At 39.4% G+C, this 27,338-nt stretch overlaps 1 protein-coding gene across 4 annotated transcripts in view; it reads right to left on the reverse strand.

The window, feature by feature from the left end:
- Positions 1 to 27,338, reverse strand: part of MEI1 (transcription coactivator) — a 289,974-nt gene that overhangs the window by 125,661 nt on the left and 136,975 nt on the right. For all 4 annotated transcript variants that reach the window (XM_089392279.1, XM_089392278.1, XM_089392280.1 and 1 more), the window contains 2 exons: positions 13,978 to 14,122; positions 13,753 to 13,845 (listed from right to left, as the gene is read on the reverse strand). In XM_089392279.1, coding sequence (XP_089248405.1) covers positions 13,753 to 13,845; positions 13,978 to 14,122 — 238 coding nt within the window. The remainder of the gene's footprint in view (positions 1 to 13,752; positions 13,846 to 13,977; positions 14,123 to 27,338) is intronic.

Raw genomic sequence — 27,338 nt, forward strand, 5'->3', positions numbered from 1 at the left:
TGATATGTCTATATTTGACAGTTATCTGATGAAGTCAGGATGATGAGTTCCAAGGTATGGCTTTGATTTTGATTATGGTTTTGGTTTTATATCCTGATGATCTACTCTTGACAAGTGATGAGCCTTTGATGATTTAAATCAGAGTGAGATAGCTTCTTAAGCTCGAAATGATGTATCATGGCATGTTGAATCAATTTCTGGAATTTGGGAAAGAAATTCCATATTGCAAAGTTATTGGAAAAATGTTTTCGAATAATGGGAATGCAAATCCTTGGACACTCGTATTTGAAGTGCAACATATTGTTGAACTTAACATGTCAACCGACATTTGTATATGTATGATGTGCATAGAACCTAAATAAATTCATGATTGAGTTGCTTCATTCACATAGAGTTTCCACTAAGCATGCTTTGAAATATCTGCATGAGGTGTTCTATTTTTTAGGATAAGATATTTCTCCTATGATATGTGATTACATGGATGTATCGCTAATATTTCAGATTATTGCTGTTAAGCACATTTGGATGTGGATTTAGTATGACATTTGCCAAGATATCTTGGATGAGAGGTCCATCGCATGACCAAGGTTGAACATGATGTTGCTAGCATGGCTAGTTGTGAGGCAGGATGAAGAAGCTCCTTAGAGAGTTGTCCGAGCATGATCTGGATATGACATGGATACATTGTGAGATCTGATTGGCAGAAAATCCCATATTTATAGTAGGGACCAAGATACTCTCATATATTGAGAGAGTGCAGTTGTTTGAAACCAATTCAAGCTTGTCATTCGCACCTCCTTGAGAGGGGTGATGATTATGGTATTTTTTTGTGATTCATACAATTATTTATGTTCTAACATGATATTTGATTTGATGTCCTATATGAACAGGAAACTGTTGTCATTGGAACAAGCTGGTACCAAATTTGAGTATGATGAGAGCAGTGTAGATTGAGGACACTAAGCCAACTCTTACCTCCCTTTCTGAGCTCCCAGGGTGAGGAATTAAGATGGAGGGCTCCTGGGGTTGAGGGAACTCTATACAATAGGGCATTACCCCTATCTGTTACCCATAGGGTTGGAGAATGTTGCTCCCCTATCTTCATAGGGTCGGAGAATGTTGCTCCCTTGCTTGGTCTTTGCAGAGTATACCCTAGTTGGCATCATACCCACAAGCAGGTCGTCTTGCCGAGAATACCGCTCCTTGTTTGATCAACGAGTTGAGTGTGTACTTGGGGTGTACAACCCAAGTCAATTATGATGCAGGTGTTCTACCACATGACTATTCAGGGTCATCGATGGGAAGATCAGTAGGCAATAGGATGGGTTGAGATAACCCTATGCAATTCCAATGTGAGATTGAGCTCCCTGATGAGATCCAAGGGTCGAGATGTGCTCCCCTGTGTGTTTGGATATCCTATTGCTCGATATGGGGTTGTAGATGTATAGCTCCCCCATGATATTCTGGGTCAAGATGTGCTCCCTGATGTGGTTCCAGGTTGAGATGTTCTCCTTGATGATATGCTCTCCGATGACAATTGATGATGATATTCCAGGTAGCAGCCCACTGGCAAACATTCCAAGTAGCAGCCTGATGGATAGAGAGTGGTATCTTAAGCTCCCCTCTGGTAACAAATTCTTCTTCTTCTAGATTCAAGAATGATCAGCATACGAGCAAGAACAATCAAGAGATAAATAGGAATAAGCAAGTGATAGATTGAGATGTACACTGATGATTTATGATGATGAGCTACTTGAGGTGGTCATGGCATGATGACTACATGACAGAGATGATCCATGGTGATACGTGATGACACTTGAAGATTCCAGAATGGCATATTAATTGATGGACAAATATTGGCAGGTGGAATTCTCCCTAGTTGAGAGGGAGTGTTAATTTTTGCAACTGCGATCAAATTCCACCTTGGATAGCTCAAATGACCGAGATGATGATTGCATTAGATTCCTCTTTTCGAGAGGACCAAAATCGACCTAAAGACCACCTACTTTGGATAAACGAAAGTTGAGTTTTGAATTATTTCATTCATACATGTATTATGGAATGGGTTGGCCCTAACCACATGTGTAACTGCTTAGGTCAGCCTCAACCCAAGTGGACCCTCAGGAAAGCCTATAAATAGAAGAGATCTCAAGCTCATTTGGACACATTGATCAAGCCATCTTCTCTTTTCTTATTGTCTTGGTTCGCACAAGTCTGTTGGAGGAAAGTTCGCACAAGGGTCCGCAATCTCAGGGTCGAAGCTTGCACTGATCTAGGGTTTTCTAGTTCCTGGATGCTAGCACAAAACTGGGCATTTTAGTCCTTGGACGTTGGCACACAAGCTTATGAGAGCGTCCAAAGACCCATAGATGTTGGCACAGAAGCTTATGAGAGCGTTCAAGGCTTCAAAGGAAGATTTGCAGGTATCAATCCCCAGACGATCGCACACAGTGGTCCTGAGAGCGTCCAAGCCATCCCGAACGCACACATAGCAACTGGAAGAGAGCGTCCGAGGGTTTTGAAGCAGATCTGGTGAGTTTGAACTTGGACGCATGCACAAAATGGTCTGGGAGCATCTAGGCTGCCATAGACGCTGACATTCAGTTCACAAAGAGCGTCCAGATCTACTATAGACGCTTGCACAGCTCCTCTTGCCTGCGTCTAGGACTCAAAGATGACACAGTGACAATAGTACCCAGCAGTTGTCTACAGTCAGTGACAGCATATTACAATCATCAGAATAAGGGTTTTGTTTTCAAGAATGATTAGATTTGTTTCATGGATATCATAGTTGTTTTTTGCATAGATAAAGTTATGGATCATTATACTCTCTTTTGTTGAATCATTATATGACAATCTAAGAAGAAGAACATTTGCAGTGGTTTTCCCCATTGTGGGTTTTTCCCTGGTCTCGGACCAATCTTGGTGTCTATATGTGTGCATGCTTTTCTTCTATTGTTCCTTTATGTTTTGTTGCATTGATGATGATGATGTTGTTCTTTCTATATAATTGCATATGCTGATGGATAATGGTGTAGATCTGAATAATGTAATGATGATATAGGGTGAACTTAATGTATTAATGATGAATTGCAATTATCAAAGCAATGAACAATGTAGCCCTACGAAAAATTAACAAAATGAAGCTCACATGGATGATTGAAATTCAATCTTATCTCTTTTTTATAGTTTTCTTGGTGAAGTCCATTAGCCACCAAGGGTCACCACTTAAGTCCAAGTTGACCTAAGCAAATCATGCTCAAACACCAATAAATCATGAAATTAAATTTCTTTCATTTGATTTAGCCCTCTCCATTGTAGCCTTAGGTGTCTCTTAACCCATCAAGGGTGCTCCTCATACATCCAATGAATAAACAATCAATTTTTCACTTAGGTCTTTGGCCCACTGCATTGGGTACAAAGCCAGCCACTTGGGTATGTTACCACTCAAACCAACAGGGGACCTAAAAGGGGTTCCTAAGAAGGAAACTACTAGGTTAAGGGCAACAGTAGAGGCTTAGTCCACAGTCACCACAGCTAAGTCTACGTGCTCATTACAGACTTTCATCGATGGGAGGAGTCTCGGTAGTGTAGGGATCACTTGTAAAGTGTATGTCAATGGATAGGTAGAAGGTGACCCTGGAAACCCTTTCCTAAGGATGGAGTGAAGAATGGAACCTGCTTTCTCTTTAAGCAAGCGACTTGGTCCTCCAGGAGTAAGGGGTGAGGATTGGAGGGTTGAGTGAGAAGGAATAGGCTTATAGACAAAGTTTTCAATCCCCATAATCCTTGGGAAACTTGGATTTCCAAATGGTCCTTAACAAATAATCTTTATTGTGAAGTGGGATCACACGGGGCCAAGTGGACCCAGTCCAAGTTCGGGGATGGATTGCAGCAACCAATGATGTTCCTATCATGGACAAGGTGAAAGGAAAGGACCAAACAAGAATATTTAGTTCAAAAAGTTGAATTGATCCTATTGAGGTCTAGCCTCGGGGATGCCTAGGCAAAATTCAATCCTAAAGCTAGGGCTTGGGATTACCAGAGATTCCACCGTTAGAATTGCCTCAAATTTGGAGGGGAGGGAGGGGACCCACCAACACAGTAGCCTGTAGGAGATCGAAATTTTTCCTTGGATCAATTCCCGAGAAATTGATGCCCTAGGTGACCTAATGGGGCTAGTCCTAGGGGAAAACAGTGAAAAGAGGGTTCAAATGATTACCCTTTTTGAGGGATCAATGCCTAATTCACTTGGGAATATGGAGTCAAGGATGACGATGAGTAAGAACTTGGTTTCTTGATCAAGGAGGCCCGGAAAGTCAGCTCCATCCAATGTTGAGAGAAAAAAAAAGAAAAGTGACGTTCAAGCATTTATACTTCAAAGCAAATGATGCAAGCTTATCGAGACAAATAATCTCTAGGACATTTCATTCATATAACATTGGCCCATGCATTAAATTAGCTCAAACATGCTTAATTCCACATTTCAATGATGCATCAACTAGCCCTGATTTTAGCAGTATGCAGCAACAAGAATAACAACATCAAAATTTATTTACAACGTTATAGAATATATCCAACTAGCTTTTCATTTGCAAGACAAAGCTCCAAGACAAGAATAATAGCCCAAATCCATACGTCCAAATTCATCCATCTCCAAAAAATATCCTCCAAGGAAAAAATATGAAGATCTCTATGATCCAAATGTATGTATCTAACATCAATGTATAGCCTCCTAAGAAGTTTGAATTAGCCTATGGGCCTATATTAGCCCCTAACGATAAAATAATGTGCAAATAAAACCCCTACTGGTGACAAGCCTACCAAACTAACTCACAAGTGGAAAAATAAGCCTCACAATAGGCCGAATAATAATATGTACATGTTGTGGGGCCCTCCAAAGGCCTAATAATGTCCTGAAGTGCCATATTGAGGAACAAATTCCTCGGAATATGATGGACAAGGGGATGGCCCCTTGTTCTCCAAGTAGTAGACCTATAGTGTTCCCAGTGGGTCTAAGGGCACATAAATGACGCCATGGGTCTCCATATGAATTGGAGATGCTTGTAGATCCTTTGCACGAGTCTGAGTGGGTGAATGAATGTTCCCATGATGTTGTATAAGTCCTGGGACACCTACCAAGAGTGTGGGGTGTTAGTTTTTGATAGCATCGGAAATGCTCTAGCCTTGAGATTTGGTGTAGAAGCTAAGGTGCATGAGTTCTAAAGAACCCAGAAATCATTTGCGGAAATTCCACCCGGATTGTATTTTATTAAAATAATTAATATTTTTAATGGAGTTCTTAAGTCTAAACTTAGGGAAATTAAAATATTAATGTGTATTAATCAAAATATGGGTGAGAATAATCTAGAAGGCAGATCATGTCATGTTGTAATCTTAGCCGTTGATTAGAGACTTAATCTAAGTCATTGAAAACTCAACAAGAAAAGTATAAAATGGAGGCTTGGGGTTCACTTGAAGACATACAGAGAGTTGATCAGTCAGTTCGGTTTTCCTAGGGCAAGGTTTGCTAAGGAATTCGAACCAGTGATCAAGCAAAGAGGATCAAAGGCATCACTAGAAGGCAATGATTTCCAATTCCAGTGAATATGCAGAGAGGGATACTAGAGTCAGCGCTGGTCCAAGAAGGGACAACGCAGCAGTTTAAGGACATTCACGCAGAGGGTCAGCGCAGCAACCAAAGGAAGTTGACGCAGAAGTGCTGGGGATGACCAGAGTTCAGTGCCGAAAATCACAGTAGATGATTGGCAGGACAAATCTTGATTTCTCAGCAACAGAAGTAGCAGCAGTCTAGGCTAACACAGTCAGAAGGAGACTCCACGCAGAAATCACGCAGAGCCTGTGTAGGCTCACACAGGGACTGCGCAGTCGGCTGGGGACAGAGAAAAATCTCCAAAATTAGTGTGAGAGGATTCTCAGTCACCTTTTCTGAGTGGATTGTCGTTTTTCTCTAGGGCATCCAAATTGTATTTAGATATTTACTGCCAATAAAAGGAATCATCGGATCTATTACACTGATTTTCCCACATTTGGCTTTTCCGGGGACAATTGTCCAAAAACAAGTATGTCAATGTGATTGTTCATATGCTAATGTTTCTCTTGCCTTTCAATTTTCAGTTCTTAATTTGTGAAGTCTGCAACTGAATTTATTTTGGTATTCACTGAAGCTTCGGCGAATGACTTATTATAAATAAGTAGGAGAAATAAGTCAATTATTGCAGCAAATTTTCACATGTTATCAGAGCAAGGTCCAGGCAAGATGGAAGCAAAGAAAAAGGGCATGGAGAACAATAGGGATCAAAATATTTCTGAATTAGCTTCCAAGCTAGAAGAAGAGTTTGCTTTCTTATCAAGTTTTGCATCAACTGAGGATTGGTACATTGATAGCGGGCCTTCAGCTCATATGACTGGAGAATGAGAATATTTCTTGAGCTATCAGGAGGAAAAGATGAACTTCCAAATCACACTGGGTAACAGGACGAAATGCACCCCAGTAGGAAAAGGAACCATTATATTCCAGATAGCAGCAAGAGATAGTCTTTGGGCCACGAATGTACTGCATGTGCCAGGTATGGGAATGAGTTTGCTTTTTGTCTCTCAATTACAAGATAAGGGATATCATGCATACTTTGTTGGTAATAGAGTATATGTCAAGCATTTAAAGTGGGAAAAGAGGGCCCAGATTGGAACTCGAAGTAACAGATTATACAAGTTGCACCTCAAGTCTCCTATGGCACTGATAAGCAGTAATGTCGATGGAGAAAAAGAATTAAATGAGTTGTGGCATAGGAGGATGGGTCACTTACATCATGGGGCGTTACAGATGCTCAAGGAAACTGTTACAGGGGTTCCAGTACTTACTACCAAGCATGATGATACATGCAGAGGTTGCATGCTAGGCAAGTACGTCAAAGCAGCATATTCCAGAAGCAACAAAAGAGCTAAGAGTGTATTCGGGTTAATACACTTAGACATTTACGATACAACGTCTACAAGGGCCATTAATGACGCTAAGTATTTTGTTACCTTCATAGATGACCATTCTAGGAAAACTTGGATCTATTTTTTAAGAACCAAGGATGAGGTCTTTGATCAGTTTAAAGAGTTTAAGGCTCTAGTGGAAAACCAGACAGGAAGGAAGATCAAGATATTGCACTCAGACAATGGTGGAGAATACACAGATAAGGACTTTACTGATTTCTGTGCAAAAGAAGGGATCCGAAGAAAATGGACAACACCCTACAATCCAGAACAAAATGGAGTCTCAAAAAGGAAGAATGGAACTATTGTTGGAGCATCAAAGGTGATGCTATATGATCAGAATCTACCCAAGATTTTATGGGCACAAGCATGCAGCACAGTTGTACACGTTTAGAACAAGACTCCTCACAAGGCTTTAGGAAAGAAGATGCCAAAGGGAGTTTTCACAAGAAAGAAACCAGAAGTAAGTCACCTCAGGATATTCGGAAGTGTAGCTTATTTCCATATTCCAGAAGAGAAGCGAAGCAAGTTAGAGCGGATTGTCAAAGTTGGGTATTTAGTAGGTTACAGCGAGATTTCAAAGGCGTATCGGATCTACATTCCGAGCAATGGGAAGATTGTAGTAAGACGAATGCAAAGTTCATGGAAGATAGAGCCTTCAAGAAATATCGTGAGATGTCATTTGAAGAACAAGATGAGGATAGGGTCAGATCTGCCAGGAAGACAAGGATCTGGTTCAAGCACAGTAACAAGTACTAGCATCTCCTAGAGACAAGTGAAGCAAGGAGTGCCATAGCAGGTACAACAACAAGAAGAGGAACAAATGGAACCTCCCAACACCAGTGTAAGAACTAGCCGAGAAGTATGACAGACCCTGAGGGACGCAAAGGAATTCGTTGGAGCTCCTAGAGCTGAGAAAAGGCAGTGTAGACAACCTGACAGGTACCAAGCATTGGTAGCCCGGTCGAAGAACCCTCTAGTTTTCAAGAAGTCGTACAACACCAGGTATGGGTGGATGCCATGGTAGAAGAGTATAGTTCTATCATGACAAATGATGTCTGGGAAATTGTACCAAGACCAGAGAACAGATCAGTTGTAGGTTCGAGATGGATCTACAAGATCAAGTATGTTGTAGATGGCAACGTAGACAAGTACAAGGCTAGGTTTGTCGCAAAAAAATATGCACAAAAGAAAGGAATAGACTATGACGAAACCTTTCCCCCAGTAGCTCGATATACCTCTATCAGATCCATTATATCCCTTGCAGCTCAGACGGGATGGGAGATTCACCAAATGGATGTCAAGGCAACGTTCTTGAATGGGTTGATAGAAGAAAAGGTATATATCGAACAGCCAGAAGGTTTCGAAACACATGAAAAGAGAACTCATGTGCGTAGGTTGAAGAAAGCCTTGTATGGGCTAAAACAAGCACCCAGAGCTTGGTATGGTTGAATTGACAGCTACTTACAGCAATTGGGATTCATCAAGAGCGATGACGATCCCAATCTTTATTACCTGCTGGTAGAAGGTGAGCTGTTAATTCTAGTATTGTATGTGGATGATCTATTTTTTCCAGGATCATCCAGACTCATAGAGGATTGTAAGAAGAACCTGGAAACTGACCTTTGATATGAAGGATTTGGGGCTAATGCACTATTTTCTGGAATTGGAAGTTTGGCAACAGGATGGTGAGATTTTCCTTGGCCAAGGAAGATATGCATCAGAAATTCTGAAAATATTTTGAATGCAGGATTGTCGACCTATGGCTATGCCTATGATTACCAATTGGAAGAAAATAGATGCTTCGAGAGACAAAGAAGTGGACCCCACCTTATACAGACAACTCATTGGGTCATTTATGTATCTGGTCAACACCAGGTCAGACTTGTGTTATGCTATCAACACCCTTAGTCAGTTCATCGTGGAACCAAAAAGAGCGCACTGGGTAGCAGCGAAGCACAGTCTCAGATAAGTGCGGGGAACAGTCAATTTTGGATTAAGGTACACCAAGGAAAATGATATCAAATTGAGTGGATTCACTGATGCAGATTGGGCAAGAAGTTTAGTAGCCAGGAAAAGTACCACTAGGTATTGCTTCGGTATTGGATCTGGGATGACCTCCTGGTGCAGTAAGAAGCAGAAGTCTGTAGCACTGAGCTTTGTTGACGCTGAGTACATGGCAGCAAGCAAAGTTATATGTGAAGCTATATGGCTCAGGAAACTGCTTGTAAATCTATTCACGAGAAGGATGGAAGTGACAAGGATCTTTTGTGATAATCAAAGTTGTATCAAGCTCTCTAAATATCCAGTATTTCATGATCACTCCAAACACATCGATATTTGGTGTCACTTTATCAGAGACTGTGTTCAGCGTGGAGCGGTACAGTTGGCGTACACTCTCACAAGAAATCAAGTGGCAAATATACATACCAAGGCTCTAGGAAGAGCAAAGTTTGTTCAATTTCAAAAACAAATGGGTATGTTGGAAAATCCTTTTCAATAGAATGATGCAGCGTTTGAGAGAGTTGTAGTACAGATGCAGCAGTGGCAGTGGCAGTGTCATGGGCAGCAGTACAATAGCAGCAACAGCACAGTGTTGGTGGAAGCAGAAGTGCAGAAAGGAGGTGCTTCAGAAACAGGGCAGCATCCAAGAAGACATTATTGCTAGAACACTTTCCTCGCTAAGAGGGAGTGTTAGTTTTTGCTAGCATCGAAAGTGCTCTAGCCTTGAAATTTGGTGGAGAGGCTAAGGCACATGAGTTCTAAAGAACCCAGAAACCTTTTGGTGAAATTCCACCCGGATTGCATTTTATTAAAATAATTAATATTTTTCATGGAGTTCCTAAGTCTAAGCTTAGGGAAATTAAAATATTAATGGGTATTAATCAAAATATGGCTGAGAATGATCTAGAAGGTTGATCAAGTCATGTTTTAATCTTAGTCGTTCGGCCATTGAAGACTCAACAGGAAAAGTATAAAATGGAGGCTTGGGGTTCACTTCAATATATACAGAGAGTTGATCAATCAGTTTGATTTTCCTAGGGCAAGGTTTGCTAAGGAATTTGAACCAGTGATCAAGCAGAGAGGATCAGAAGAAGCACTGGAAGGAATTGATTTCCAGTTCCAGTGAATATGCAGAGAGGGATACCAGAGTCAACGCTAATCCAAGAAGGGGCACCTATAATCCTGCATAAGATCCAATGTGTCCCCTAGACTTACAGTACAACCGATCATTAAAATAATCGTGTAACAGAGCTCACAAACCATGGATAACGAAGTGGGCACTTCATAATGGCATGACCTTCTGTAGTGGGCTTTGGCATATGCTAGTGTCTCCAAGCTCCAAAGGGGGTTAAGCAAGTACCTTTAAAGAGGATAGTATGTCCAAGGTACATGCCTCTAATGGAGGTGGTGAGTGATAAATAAGTGGAATGGAGTAGGGAATGAAAGGGGCAATCCTAGGTCACATATTGCGGTATACGGGTAGCTAGATAAGGCGAAGCCCACACATGGGTATGCAATGTGTAAAAGGGAGCAATCGTGGTACATGAGGTAACTCGGCCTTGATTTTTCCACCCTTCTTTATATGTCTTTTTCCTTTTATGAATTTTTTTTAATTAACTGCTTAGGGCTCAAAGGACGAGCATGATGTGTAAGTTATAGCAGTGATTACCCCCTTTTAGTTAGGGTAGTTCATTGCCCTCCAGGGATTGGGATAATCATGGGTTCCTGAATGATAAAGGAGGACATCTAGGGCCTATGGAACTAGGGTGATGACCATGGATTGGGGTAGAGCTCATGTATTTGCTTTTACCCACGTGCTAATTATTTTGTCCCGACGATCTTTTGCATTTTCTGGTACACTTTCTTGTTAAATGTGGCCAATTATGCTTTTTTCTTTTTCTTTTAGTTGCTTCAACCTCCGGAGCATCATTCCTAGCTTTACCCAAAGTCGGGGCAAGAAGAGAGGGAGGCTGGCCCTATGTGGACCCAGGTGGGAGAAATGATGAATGGCGTATAGTGAGCGGAAAGGGAGTAATATATGTGGATAAAGGAGGGGGATCATGGACCCAAAGTCAGGGTTTCCCAAGTAGTACCACCCTAGAACCAAATGGTCAATAAAGGAGATCCCATGAGACTAAGATCCAAGGGTAACATCCAAAAGAGATCAAGGGGACAAGAACACAAACTAAGCCCACCCTTTCTGCCAAATCACCCCAGCAATCCATACCCAGAAGTATCCATGATAAGTAAACCCAATACTCAATTACCAAATGACAAGACATGCCTTTAGATTTGGGAGGCCCACCTTCAAACATACGATCAATACAAGTGCGTGAGGGACCACATGGTTGGCTCAGGTGGCAGAGAAATGGCACAATGCGCTAGTAGGAGGCTGCAAGGGGCTGCTAGCTGAGGTTCAACATGGAAAAAAATTCCTCCTAGGAATATCACCCATGAAGTGGTGGGTAACAGGGTACATAGCCCACAAAACCAAATTTTTGTGAGTCAACTCCTCGCAAACCCAATACCCATGGGTTTTGGGAGTACCCCCCCAAGCTACACATTTCAACACCACGAGGATGCATCCCCAAGGATTGGGCGCATGCTCTTCATGTTTCTGGTGGACCCGGGACAAGCGGACACATGGGGAAATGTTTCCCCACATTCCCCTTTTTAGGAAACTTGAAGAGACACAAGGGGAATGTTTCCCCAAAATGGGTGCTTGTGGGCACCCCCGCTGAATTTTGCTTGAAAACAATAATTTATAAGCGAGAAAACCTAATATTCGACGCTAGGGCCCTACTATTGTTTTGTAATTAAATGTAATGTTAAATTCTTAAAGTAACTTAAATTTTGAGCATTCCCATTAATTAACTCAAAATGTTTAAGAGTGCTTCTAACCTCAACGGATTTCATATGGAGAAAGTAGAATTTTAGATCCCACTCAAAATCTAGCAGAATTAACAGTTTTCAGAATTTCAGGATTTGGGGGATTACAACATTTCTATTGAATTCTATCATGTATGAGGGTGTAGAACTAGCATTTAATCAAGAGCACCAAGCCCTCTATGTACCTCGATGTTGGTGGCATTGATTATTGAACTCCTCTGTCATGACCCTAGTATAATTGTACCTATCACTCAAACAAAATCTCGACCTGACATGTTAAGTTTCTTTTTTGTCTTATTTTAATGCTTAGAGGGTGATATTGATGATGAAGATACCAATATACGCAATGATTTTGATGATATGTAGGTATTTGTTGTAGCAAGAACCTTTTTGGATTGTAGAGGCAATCTAGAGCCTCTTTGTTGATGTATTTTTGGTTCAACTATGGATTGCACTCAATGTTGTTTTGGTTATATGCACCCTTGATATAAATGTCAGAATCTTTGCATATTTTTGGATACATATAGATGCACATAAATATTTATGTATTTTTTTCAAAATTTGAATATTTAAGTATTGTTTGGTCGATCAGTTTTTTGGTCCGGTTTTTTCTTTTTCCAGTTCCTAGTTTTGGGGTCGATTAGTTTGATCACCAGTGCAATTCGGATAACATTGGTTCATTGTCCATTGTTCATTTTTAGTTTTGGGTCTTGACTCTAGATATTGGTGACCTTAGACCAAGTCGTTGACTCGTCACTTTTTACTATTTTTTAGTTCAAGTAATTTCAATTCACTATTCCAGTCTTTGGACTTTAATTTCTACTATTTTGCTTAGTACTAATCAGATACTAGAATAATGAATCATGAATTTAAATCAATGTATACAATATTTCACTATTTTCATTGCATTGAATCATTTATGATATATGAATCAATGTAGTTCATTATTGATTTTGAATTTGAATCTTATTATATATATATATATATATATATATATATATATAGAGAGAGAGAGAGAGAGAGAGAGAGAGAGAGAGAGAGAGAGACCGACGTCCCACCATCCCCCTTAAATTTCCACAAAATTTGGGATGCTCCAACATGTCACACCTATGTGTCTCCACATTCCCACTCCCACGTCACCACATTTTGGAAACTTGGTGGAACATTGACAATACCCAATTCTGATCAGTTTCACGATCATCAGTCAATGTTTAGGATATTCAGAGATTCTAACACATGCATCAGGCCAGGGACTTTTCATGAGAATATCTTCTATTTTCAGCATATTTCTATTTTAAGACATTAATATTCCAAGTACATCAAAATCAATGTAGACATTCTCGAGCACAGATTTTTATTTTTAGACATTGCTATTTCTGGAAGTACATATTTTTATAAAAGCACCTTCGTATCTTAAAATACTTCTATTTTTGGAAAAACAAGACTTCTGCTTTTAAAACAGCCTATTTCCGTACAGATTCACAGTAATGAGCATAATATATAATACAGAATGATTAAGTTTGACCAAGTCTTCAATAGCATACAATAAAATAGACATATAACCAAATTGGCCAAGGTCACCCAAAATAACAAAAAGATAAAGGTACAAAATAAATAAATAAACAAGCATACTAAATTACGACAATAATACATGTTCACTAGACGAAGTCTCACCACAAGTCAAAACAGGATGTCGTTAGATCCCCTCAAGTAAGTTTGTTGCTTCACGATGCTCAACTATTGAATTCATAAAATATAAAGAGGCATGCAGGAAATAGTAAAAACAAGCATATTCTAAACAACGAAATAAATTCCAACTATCCTAAGACCATTCAGTTGATGAACTTTAAAAGGATATATTACAAATCAAATGTGTGCATTTCTTTGTCAAATTTCCAGAATAGTTACCACCATATTGTACCACATGGCGTTCAATTTGTTGCCTTTCATCTGCAAAAATACAAGCATTTTAACCTGATCAATACATAAATAAAGTGAACAAAAAATGTATAAAACATATAAATCCAAATTCCATTATGGGTTTGAATACAACACAGAATCAACAAAAAAGATTGCAAGCACCTGGAAGAATTCCCGATACACAAATAGTCAATCCAGCAAAAGGAGGAATTCTATACAGCTCATGTGAAACAAGGCGATGTTCACGGAAACATTGTTCCAACCAACCAATCGTCACTATTGGCTTCCTCAATACATTCAATGCCCACTGCAACCATCAAATAAAATTTGGAAATACAAGGTTAATGTATTTAAGCTTCCCTCGTGTGTGAAACATTTACATTATTTTCAACCTTTTAATAGCCAAAAGATCATAACAACCCATTCATCTTCATAATCAAGCATACGTTAAACTACATAGAAGCAGTTATCTAATTACAGCATGCAAAGAATACATATAAAACCAACAGATAGCGGAGAAAATGTAGCCCAAAGATCAGCAACATTCAAAAACTACAAAAACAATTGATAAGACTCCAGGAATGCTTTGCATATACTCAACACTTGAACTAACATCTTTCATAAACACCACATCTACTTCCAGGAGTACTAAGCACATTCCAAAGGCCTCATCCAAACATAAAAACATGGAAGAGTGGTCACCATTGCAGAAAGAGAATGCTGCAGAAACATACACTTATGCAAATGAGCCAATCAAATTTAGATGGCTCAAAAGGTAAGTCCCAATAACTATCACAACAGCATCCTTTAATAGAACCAGACCACTCTGAAACCGTAACAAGAGAAACTCTTTAAATGGAAGTTCAACATCTCGATTCCGCAACCACAGACCTAGAAACTTATGGAAGACATATCAAAGGCTCCCACTAATATGACATTATTGGATGCTATTAAGGCCACAAAAGAATTTGAAAATTTGTCAAGGGTCCTTAAAGCTCCTACCCAACCTCATCAAGCAACCGCAGAGCCCCTTTCCCTCACAAGGCTTTTAACGTGATAGGTCTCAATCCATGAGTCCCAATCTTTTTCATATCCTTGATAATCCACACCTACTCACCTCACCAACAGGGAAAATTTTAAGGATGGAAATTTGTCTTAAATTTTAGAAACCTTGGCGATTCTTACTAGTCCCCAAATTGCAAATTATGAAATGTTTGTTGATATATTTGTAAAAACATGCAAATTTCTAATAGTTTTATATATAGTCTTTGTACAATTTTGGCAATTTTTAAGGTAAAATAATTGTATACTATAAAATTTGGGCGAATCATTTTTAGAAAAAAATGGAAATTGGCAAATCGTTATTTTTTGGAAAAACCATGGAAAATTAGCCCACTTGCAAAAATAAGCCCCTAAAATTTTCCATGCTCACCAATGTCTGGAAGGCATAGGGACAATGTCTAATCTTATGCCCCTCAAGATAACAAAAAAATTAGAGCTTTCGTGAACTCAACCATATAGTAATTTATCAAACATGGACTCGTGCTTTGTTAACTATCAATACTAATAACACTTGTGCGTCACCTTCCACCAAGCAACTAGCACAGACATGCAAATTAAGATACTAGTGATCGATATTCCTATAGCATATGGCATGCTTCTGGGTGGTCAGACATGCTTATTAAGGTGGTAATGGTTGATACTCTCCAAGCATTTGGCATGCTTCTAGGCAACGAATACTCTTTTCCGGATTAAATGGAATACTAATGTATGTAAGTTTCACAACTTACCTTTCCTTTCAAGATAAGCAGTGTTACACTTAAGAGAGAACCAAGTGTAAAAGACCATGTCACACACTTACACCAAGCCATAAAGCATGTAACTTCTCAGAAAGTCGAAGTCAATACACATACAAAGTTATCCAACAATGACTTTACCACCAACTTGTTAGAAGATCAAGAGCACACAATCTAGAACACGGATTTCCATTTAGCCAAAATAATGATTTTTAGATCTATATCATATATTCTTACCAGGGGTCGAGTGATTCCGGCACCTTTACACTTGAGTTTCATAATTCCAGTAATGTAGTACAGTATGAAACACTAGATCAATGTAATAAGAAGACCATATAATTAGGGTCTGTTACCACAAAATATAGAAGGCCTTAGATAGGGAAACCCTACAAGGTATATCCTAGACAATGGGACAACAATAGGGTAGAGGCCCAATGTGACCTTATCCAAAACCCCCTGCTCTTTACAGATTTTTATCGATGGGAATGCCAGTAAGAGAGAGATCACTTAAAATGATAATGATATGGATGAGACACAAGGTGTTCTAACTGTTCTTATTTGAAAGTTCAATGCAGAAATTTAAAAAAAAAAAAAAAAAAAAAATTGCAGAAATTTAAAATAAATATATTGCAGAAACTTGAAAGTTCTATGCTGAAAACTAAATGTACTTCGCAGAAAAATGAATGGAACTGAATGTACTTTGCAAACAGTTGAGTGTATTTTGCAGAAAATTGAATGTACTTTGCAGAAAATTGAATGTTCTTTGTAGAAACTTGAATATACTTTGTAAAAAACTCAATGTACTTTGCAGAAAATTGAATGTTCTATGTTGTTACAATTACCTAGAATGCAGATTTATTCTTCATAACTTTTCAGATCAGCAATTGTAGATAAAACATAAACTTAAGGATCATATGAAGACAATCAAGCACAAATATGAGACACTGAGAGTTAGGTCCAATGACCAGGGAAAACCCAAATGATTCTTCTTCTATTAGATTTCTTCAATTGTTCAGCAAAGTACAAATAGAGAGAGAGAAAGAGAGAATGGGAATGAATACAATCACCAATGTTTGATTAACTTGCAGCTGAAGTGCTCTTGCTCTTTGCTTGAATATCTCCTCCTTCTCTTGATCAGATCTTGTCTTTCACACTTGCTCCAACTCTTCCCTTGCTCTTACTCTTCACTTGCTCTCACACTTCTCTTGCACACACTCAACACTAGCTCTCCTTCTTCACAACGAACATGCTACTCTCACTTGCTCTTGCTTAGAAATATGAGAAAGGAGAGTTACAAAAGGAATTCATGCATTGAGCCAATAATAGCAGAATCGAATTCCATGAGGGAGGAGTTACTTGAGGAGAAGTGTATAACTCATCCCAGAAAAAGAGGGAGAAGCACACTTGTCTTGAGGAGTTACAATTTGAATTAATGAGAGAGAGAGAGAGAGTTACATTTAGACATGAGAAAATATTTGGTGAAAATTACAAATTGAATTGAATGAGGGAGTCACAAGTGCATTTAATGAGGACTTACAATTTTGCCATATATTGAATTAATGAGGGAGAGTTACATTCTCTTAAGTGAGGAGTTGCTATTTTATTCCAAGAGAGAGATTTCATTTGCCAAGTAAGAGATTCTCAATTTAATTTACTTATTCCATGAGAGAATATGTTTTTATTAATCCATTAAAGATGAATGACTTTAGACTATTTTATAAATAATATTATCATAATAATAATAATACTAGTAAGGATAAAAATATTAATTCTTGACTTGTATAATCATGATTGATTTAATTCTAAAGTGGATTCCATGTGTCGAGATCATCCTTGATCATTTAGACATAACTTTCTATTTTTGAAAAGTCACTTCCAAATTGAGATATGACTTACTATTTTTGGAAGGTCATATTAGAATTGTCAGAAATGAAATATTATTATAGGTGATTCAAACAAAACTAAAAGATATGATTTCTTCTAGGAGAAATTCATCCCCAAGCTGTCAAATTTTAACACTAACTAGAGCTCATTCAAGAGAGGTATATTAATGGTTCAAGGCTTCAAATAAGCAAAACGCTATCAAAGAACAGCCCTAGAAAAACAAGTCTCAAGACTTAGGGTTTTGAGAATTTTGAAGATAATAGGAGTTCCACAAGTTAAGACCAAAGAGAAAAGATTTCCTATGGTAGATTCCAACAATTACAAGGCTCATAAAACCTTCAAGAAAGTCCTCAAGTTGAAGCATAAGAAACTAGGGTTTCCCTCTTAGGGCAACTCTTAGCGCAAGAGATTTTATGGATGAAATTTGAGTGGATGCTCAACAAATTGATAGGTATGTAACCTCGACCTATCTCTTGATGTTTGGGCTCTCAAATCACCAAAAAGCCTCCTCCATAAAATTTCGGTTCAAGCCCTAGGTTTTCTTCCTAGCCTTAAAAGCATTGAATTTAAGGAGAAAAATTATGGAGAAAATTTCAAGATGATCACCAAAAACATGGACTAGTGCCTTGTCCTTTGGGCATCTGGAGTCAAGGATGCTCTAGATAAGCCTAATTCATTTCTAAGGAGGCCAAAATTTGGTGCCCTAGGTATCAAAATTCCAATCTTTACCCATTCAATAATAAATGGAGTTTCTTGGGAGAGCTTCAAAAAGATTCACCAATAGGGACATTCATTACATGTTATGCATGATTAACATATGCAACATTCATCTATATAACATTCAGATTTATTTTCAACAAATTATGGCACAAACTAGCATAATCTAGAAGCAATAGTTTCATACATTAGACATTCAAAATGATAGTATTCAACAACGAGCACCTACAAGATAACATGTAATATATCCATCCATTTGCCAAAGTATAGCTCATAAGACAATCCAAATTTAGCTTCCATACATCAAAATGCATTCCAAGAATCTCCAATAGCCACAAAGAAACAAATGTGAGTTCCTCCAAGAGGTCTGAATTTTCCAAGTGTGATGATGATGAGAGATTCAAATGACATCTCTCTAATGTATATGAGTCCTACTGACTCTAATTTAGCCTACAAGCCCCTAAAATCATAAAGTGATGAGCTAAAAACTCCTCTAGGTCACAAGTCAACCTAGTAACCAATGTAACAAATGATAAAATCTCCTCAAGGAGGGTTGAAACGTTGATGTCATGCATGTGTAGGCCTCTAGAGGGAAGGCGTTGAGGCCAAGTGGTAACATGGGTGATGTAGAGGGCCTCTAAAATCATGATGGAGGTGTTGGACCCTCTGTCTCAGTGCAAATCATCTTGTGGACACCCAAAAATTGGATTGAGGCACAAACTAGGTCTCATAGGTCTCCATGTGGCTAAATCTTTGTCTTTGCTCCAATGTTGAAGGCAGTGAAGATAGTGCAAGCCTTCCCATGTCTCGAAAGGTGAGAGAAACCTCATCTGTGCACTATATCAACTACCAAACAATGTGATCACTAATAAGCCAGCTGGGGCATGCTAGTCTAGGCGCATCATTCCATGAATAATATAGGGCAAAGTATGGAAGCTTTGGGTGTTGAAGATACCCATGAATGCAAATGATGCTCTATGAATGTCCAAGGACCCAAGGCTCTCAACACAACACCTATGGATGTCAATATGATCCTCTAGTGGACATGGGCCCCAGTTAAGTTGCCCAACCCATAAGGAAACCACCTACCAATCACACCTAATATCTAGTGCTATAACTTATGACATTAGATATGTTTAATCATTTTTGCATCTAAGTGAACCAAGATTGCAAGTAATGGGCAATGTGACACTTCATACAAGGTTCCTCTTCCAAAATTGGGGCCTTGGTCACATAATGGTATTACCTAAGAGTGGTTAAAAGACAACCCTATTAGGCATTTCTAACCCCCAAAGGGAAGTGACATGTCCTCAGTCCCCCCTTCAATCGATAGGTGTCAGCTAAATACTGATGGAACAGAGGGTAGAAGGGGTCTCAAGCCAAATGCCATGGTCAAAGGGGTAGCAATGGTGAGGAATTCCACATTTTGAGCATACAAAATGTGAGGAGGGAGCAATAGTGAATGCATTAGTTACCCCGACCTTTATTTTTCCATCCCTCTTATTGCCATTTGCTTTTTCTTGATTTTTCTTTATATTATTGCTTGAAGCTCTAGGAAATGAAAGCATGTTTTGAATGATTTGTAGCAATGGTTACCCCTATGGTGGTACGGCAGTTCATTGCCCACCAAGGGTTGGGACATGCAAGGGTTCCCTTTCAATGATGTGAGAGGGCAACATTGGCCCTAGGAATCGGGTCATGGCCATAATAATAAGGGGTAGAGCCCATGCTCGACTTTTGCTCACGTGTTAATTTTAATGTCTCAAGCATCTTTTGCATTTTATAATTTTCTTTCTTTCGTTTCTTGCTTGTGCCCATGATAAGCTCTTTCATTTTCTTTTAGCTTCATCAACCTCCCAAGGCAACATTTCTAGGCCCAACCCAAATATGTGGAAAAGGGGACGGGGTGTGCCAAATCCCAATGGACCCATGGTCAAGTGGACTCGAAGAAGGAAGGTGGAATATGTGTTTGTAATGTGCGGAGGGAAGTGATAAGCATGGAAAAGGGATAAATGGAACAAGTTATCTCAATCATAGATTCCGCAGTAGTGCCCCTTCCTAAAGGGATAAGCCATTAGAGGCGGTTCCATTGGACTAAGATAGAAAATTAACCCCCAATTTAAGGTGAGGGAACAAGACTACAGCCAAGACCTTTCTTCCAAGTCACCTCATAAATCATGCGAAATGTCAAATATACAAATAAGTATAAGCACCTAAATGCAAAATGAATAAAGTACTTTTTTACTAGAAGCCCACCTTCCAACATGTGATCCTAGAAAATGGGTGACGAGACATATGAATGATGCAGGTGGCAAAGTTATGAATGACATGTCACATTAGCTACAAGGTGGCTCTTAGGGGCCATTGGTTGTCGGCTATATGAGATGAATAGGAAAAAAAATTCTCTTAGGGGTCACCCACTTTTCGTGGGAAAAAAATTTCTCTTAAGGATCACCCACTTTTCGTGGGTAACAAGGCCAAAACACCATTTCCCATAAGTGGAATTCCAAAATCCAAATTAAAAGTGAATCAAGTACAAAAATAAAGTCTAGAACCCTTGCTTGCAGCATCATTTACACAAAGTAAAAGAGCTTATCAAGTTTTTCTTTCTTTGACATCTAAGTCACATTAGATCTTTCCCACTCCCCCTTGTTTGTGTCACAAATCCTTTGTGTCAAACATGACAACACCATGATACATGCCCAACACGAGTTTGACTTGTATCCTCAGTACAAGACACGAATCAAACTCATGACGAGCACATGCCAATTTAGTGTCCCAATTTTATAACACGTCCCCTAAAAGATGTCCTCCACGTGGTTTATGAATTGCTTTTGGCCCGATTTTGCAGTCATTGATTCATTACTTTGGAGTTGTGGGAGCATTTGGACTACAAACAAGGCAGAGAAACAAGTTTTAGAGCAAATTTGAAGTGCAAGTGGATTTGTCTTCCAGATTTTTTACATTATGCTACTGCAGTCTACTTTTCTTCGTATCACAACAATCATGGCTCAACCCCAGACAGCTGGAAAAGGGAAAAGAAGGGGAGGAATGCCCACACTAATAATATTCCCCACCCACATCAATTTCATCAAAGTCTACAAGTGTTCCATCTGTTGGAAATGGGTCTGCAACAGCAGCTTCAAATGTTGAAAGAAACATTCTTTTAGCAAAATAGCATGCTGAAGAACAGAAATATCCCTTGTGGAAGCATGTTACAAAACACCATGGGCTAGGGAGCGAGTTAAAGGGAGGGAATATTCTTTGGACATGCATTTTTTCCAACCATCAATTCAAGAGCACCTACTTCCAAGTATAGGGGAATTTGTTAGGGACATCTTGTGGACTTTAAACATGTCCAAGAGTGAATGCATCCAAACAAAGAGAACTAAAAAAAGAGGCCAATGTTGGCATGGCAACGGTGGTTGCATCATCTAAGAAAACCAAGAATGAGAATCCTCTTCCATTCATGAGGAAAACCAATTATCCATTTGGGAGCTCCAATGGGAGTGTAGTTCAAGCAAGGAGGGCACTTGATCCAATGGACAAGATATTTCAGTAAGAGAGGTGAGAAGAGATTGATATTACCATTGGGTTTTTGTTAGCTCAACTTCATCCCATTTAATGTTGTCCAACAACCTTTATGTATTGAGATGTGTCAATCTCTAGTTCAAGGGGCTCCAGGAGTGTATGTTCCTCCAAGTTCATAGAAACTTAAAACCATGTTGTTCGTTAAGGAAAAGAATGAGGTGGATAAAATGGTAGAGCCAACTAAATTAGCATGCCCATCATCTAGGGATAGTATTGTTTCTGATGAATGGACAAATGCAACACGCCATCCACTCATCAACTTCATAGTATCTTCCTAGAATGGACCATTCCTTTTGTAACCAGTGGATGCTCTTGGAAAATGCAAATATGCACAATCTATGGTTGAATTATTCATTAAAGTTCTTGAATATGTAGGTGTTGATTCTTGCATGCAAATCATTATTGACAATGCACCTATTTGCAAGGTTGTTGGCATGATTATGGGAGCGAAATATCCACAAATATTTTGGACCAGTTATATTGTCATTTCTATGAATTTAGCACTTAAACCTATTGCTTCTAATGTGGCATGGATAAGAAATATTATTAAGGATGCACGCAATATCCGCAATTTTGCACAGAAGGCATACCAATGTCATCATAATCTACAAAGCATACACACATCTACCATAGTTGAAGATTGCAGATACAAGGTTTGCCTCTACATTCATCATGTTTAAGAGGTTGAGGGAGGTCAAGACGAGCTCGTGGGGCCATGCTTATTTCAGAGTTTTGGTCATTTTGGAGAAAGATTAAGTGTTAGAAATACAAAGAGGGGTGTTGAATTAGTATTTCATCCAATTGTTAATTTTTGCCAGTTAAAAATATTTTACAAATGAGAAGCATAAACCATGCCAGGACACAAGAAGTATATATAGATATATAGATATATAGACACAAGAAGTATATATATATATATATATATATATATATATATATATATATACTTGAATAATTTTAGCTCAAAATACAATAATGAGGACACCAATCCTTTTATACAAACCAAGGCACCAACCTAGAATGAGGACACCAATCCTCTTGAATAAGCCCAAGCACCAACCAAGCAAAAATGAATGAGGACACCAATACTCTTCAGGCACCAACCTGATAAACTAATTCAAAGTAGATTTCAATGTTTCTCAAAAACTTGCTCCAATATAGACTCCACAACTAATCAAGGATTTGCTCCAAGACTCCTTCAAAATAGGATTCAAGATACGTTCCAAAAGTAGCTTATAGATTCCTTCGGGATGGACTTCGAAATAAGCTTAAAAATCTACTTCAAAGCTTCTTCAAAATAAGCTCCAAAAAATTGCTCCGTATCAGACTTCTAATTAGTTTCATATCATACTCCAAGAAAACTCTTGATTAGACTTCAGATAGCTTCAAAATAGGTTGAGACTTGCTGCAAGGAGGGCATAATTCAAGGTTGCTACAGTGTCGAATAGAGGGCCGACTTAACCCAAGTACGACCAACTTGTCCTATGGGATGGTAGACTTGACTGTGGCCAAAGAAATTCAAACTTTATCTTGAAAAAATTGTATCTCCTCAATCGAGAGGAGTGATGGACGAGCCACAGCTCAATGGAAACGTCTAGAGACGATCTTTAAGTCTGTAATATCATCTTCTTCAGTTGGATAACCTTTGACATCAATAACAACCATCTTCTCAACATTAAGCAGCCTCAAAAAAGTTAAGGATATAGTATTAGATGATGCATAGTGGGAGAGGGTGGATCTTACTATTAAGGTGATGGACCCTATCATTGCTTTGTTGTGATTTGCACGCACAGACCAAGCCATCCTAGGAGAGGTTAACAAGAAGTGGGATTCCATGATTGAATCTATTAGGAACATTATTTTTCAAAATGAGAGCCTTCAATAGAAGACATCAATGGAGGCCCTTTTCACCATCATACAGGATACTCTTAACAGCGAGTGGCACAAGAATTACATGCCTTTGCATCACTTGCCACACTCAGTGAATCCCAAATACTACAATAATGAGTGGATCAATCGTGGGCCTTCAGGCAGATTCCCTCCACACATGGATATTGATATTTTACAAGCAAGGAAGGGATGCATTTAGCATCCCTTGATGAAGTGGAGGATGCCTTTACAAATTTTTCCATTCGCAATGGGAGATTCGCAAGCTATTATGTGATTAGAGACAAGGGCTAAGAAGCCCTATGCTTGGTGGGCAACATCGGGTGGCATGCCCTCCTCTGCAACAGTTAGCCATGAGGCTCATCTGAGGTTACTTCATCCTCTTGCTACGAGTGGAATTGGGCACATATGGGAATCTGTATTGCTTGAAGAAGAGCAGGCTTGAGCAGTCCAGTGGAGAGACAATCGTATGAGCACACCAACCTTTGTCTTATTTGCAGGAAAAGAGAGGAGTGGTTGAAGGGAAAGACAAAGATGTGGGATGTGTTTCTTAATGATATGGGTTTGGACCAAGGTTGCTTGGGAGTGGGACTGGAAGCGGGAAACAAGAGCGAAAGCGGAAGCGGAAGGCGGGAGCGGAAGCAAGGGCGAGAGCGGAAGTGAAAAGAGGGAGCAGAAGCAGGAGCAGGGACCGACATTTTCAAAAGCTCCCAAGTCAAGAACGATTTTTGGAGCGAATTTTATATAATATATATTCCGATGCTTATATGTCAACAAAAGCATGAGGAATGACGAATAAGTGATTAAAAACATAAAAACATGGATTAAACCATATAACACCATTGATCTAATACGTATAATCTTTATCAACCACATCTCCACAAATTATGAGTTCTCATTTATATAGCATGTAAGGGTGCACATAACCAAAATAGCATCGAGTGCAATCCATCTCTCAACTGAAAACGCATCAACAAATAGGCTCTAGTTGGCCTCTAGCATCAAAAAAAGTCATGCTACAACAAATACCTCCATATCATCAAAATCATTGCCTATCTTGTGCTGAGAAATCTAGGGCAAAGAAATTAGGATATTTATCTTTTAATGGTAATTGTTTGTGAATACTTTTTACTTCTTTAGATTAGGATCTTCACTTTACTTAGATTATTATTGTGTTCTTCTTCATCAAACAAGTACCAATGCGTAAACAATAAAGAGACAAGAGACACAAAATGTAGGCAATCAACCACGGCCAAAACCTCTCCAACTTGAGAGGAAAAACCCAAATGAAGTTTTCTTATTATAGAGACTTCAATTGACGAATACCAAGACCAAGACCATGACCGAGACCCTTGACACACCAACCTCTCCAAGACCAAGTCACAAGATCCTCCTTCACTGCTTCTTCCTCTTGCCCAAGTCAACACAAGTCAAATTGCTAACTTCTCTCTCCTTCTCGGCTATCCTTCAGATTTAGCTTCCTACAATTCTCGGCCTATTTCAGAAGCCCTAGTTGCAGCACGTGGGAAGTGTCACCACCTAGATTAGTGCCCTTGTTTTTCTTCGCTTAAGATGGAGACTTCTTATACTTCAACTTGGCTTCCTTCTTGACTTGTCCTATTCCCTAATTTGGTTTCCTACAATACTCTTGGCCTTTCTTGCAACAAATGATACCTCTCTTCTTCACACGTGTGACAGATAATAGCCCTAAAACAGATCCAAAATAACTCAGCTTCTTGTTCTTTCTTCTTCGCTTGGATGGAGGCTCTTCTTCTATGATTCTCGCACTTCCTTTCTCACTTCAGATCTTGACCGAAAATCCTTGTTCTCAAATGGAGGCCAAGTTGCCCTATTTATAGTGTTTCGTCCATCAATATAAGCTAACTTGAGAGAGAGTCCTAGGCCGACATGCCATTTGGTGTAGCTTCATTGCTCTATTTAAGATTGACTCGGTGGAAGTTCTTGAGCTTGGTCTTCAAGGGTCTTTTGACTATTTCAATGACTCACATACATATGTAACATACCCAAGAAGAATCTTTCATACATAACATTGACTCAATTGACTTTATGACCAATCCTAAGAGCTCACAATGGGAGCCTTAACTAAAAAAAAAAAAAATTCCTTGCTCATGAAACCCAAGAGACAAGCATTACAAAAATAATTTTGTTTTCTTCTTCTCATCAATTACATAAAATCATAATTACACATGTCATTATGAAGACCGGAGCTAGTTACACTTTTCAACATCTTCGAATCTTTGTCACTAATATCACCCTCAAATCAAGATTTTGTTCGAGTGATGGGTACATTTTTACTAAGGTCATGATAGAGGAGTTCGACAACCAATATCACTAACATCAAGGTACATTGAGAGCCTGGTGCCTGTTACCCACCACCTGTGGGTAGTATATATGGGAGAAAAAATTTCTCCTAGATGGTCCTCAGCTGGCAACCCCTTGCAGCCCCCAGATAGCTCGATGTGCCACTTTCTGCGCCACTTGAGCTAGCCATGTGATCCCCCGCACATTTGTTACGAATGTATGTTTGAAGGTGGGCCTCCTAACCCCAAAGGTATGGCTTTTCATTGTTATAGTTGAGTAGTTTTCCTTGCCATGGGCACTTTTGGGCATGAATTGGTAGGGGTATTTGGTAGAAAGAGTCAATTAGGTTTGTATTCTTGTCTCCATTACCCGATTTCGTGGTTACCCATGTATCCTAGCCTCGTGGAATCCCCTTTACTAGCCATTAGCTTTAGGGTTGGCACTACATGGGAGATCCCGATTTTGGTTGCGTGGTCCCGCTTTCCAATACCACCTGCATTACTCCCCTTCCACTCATATTAGCCACATTCAATTCTTTTCCCATCTGGGTCCACACGTGTCCGCTGAGTCCACATAGGGTTAGCCTTCCCCTCCCCTTGTCCACACCCTTATTCATGCCAACACCCTCGTTTCTATGGGCCCTAGAGCGGCCCCATCCATCATTAAGGAACCCATTATTGTCCCAACCCCTGGTGGGCGATGAACTGCCCCGCCTCAAAAGGGGTATCCACTGCTACATATTACACATCATGCTCTCCATCCCCTGGAGCCCCGAGCAGTTATGAAGAAAAATCAATCAAAGGCAAAAGGCATATGAAGAACAGTGGAAAAAAAAAAAAAAAAAAGCTACAGTAAATCCTATACCACAATTTTCTCCCTCCTACACGCATATAATCAAGTGTGGGCTTCCCTTGTTATAGCTACCCAATGTACTTTGACATGTGGTCTGGATAATTCCCCTAATCCCCACTCCATTCCATCATTGTATCATTTGCCACCTGCCCCTTAAAAGATGTACTATGGACATTCCACCCCCTTTAGAGGTTGAAACCACCTAATAGGATCCTTGGTTAACGCCCTTCTCAGCTTGGAGATACTTGTACTTGCCAAAGCCCACTATGGAAGGGCATGGCACCATGAAGTGCCCCATTGATCCCATAACTTGCAAGCATTATTACTTGATTACTCTAATGATTTCTTGTATTGGAGGGCAAGGGGACGCATTAGATCTTATGTAGGATTGCAAGTGGGTCTTCATTTAGGGCTTGGTATCCCTATACGAGGTCCTATCTCTCTAGAGGGCCACATTGGCACTTGTAGGGTGAG

This window comes from Pinus tabuliformis, chromosome 1_1 (genome assembly GCF_031772625.1).
Source record: "Pinus tabuliformis cultivar Carrire ecotype Pingquan chromosome 1_1, CPIR1, whole genome shotgun sequence".
NCBI lineage: Eukaryota > Viridiplantae > Streptophyta > Pinopsida > Pinales > Pinaceae > Pinus > Pinus tabuliformis.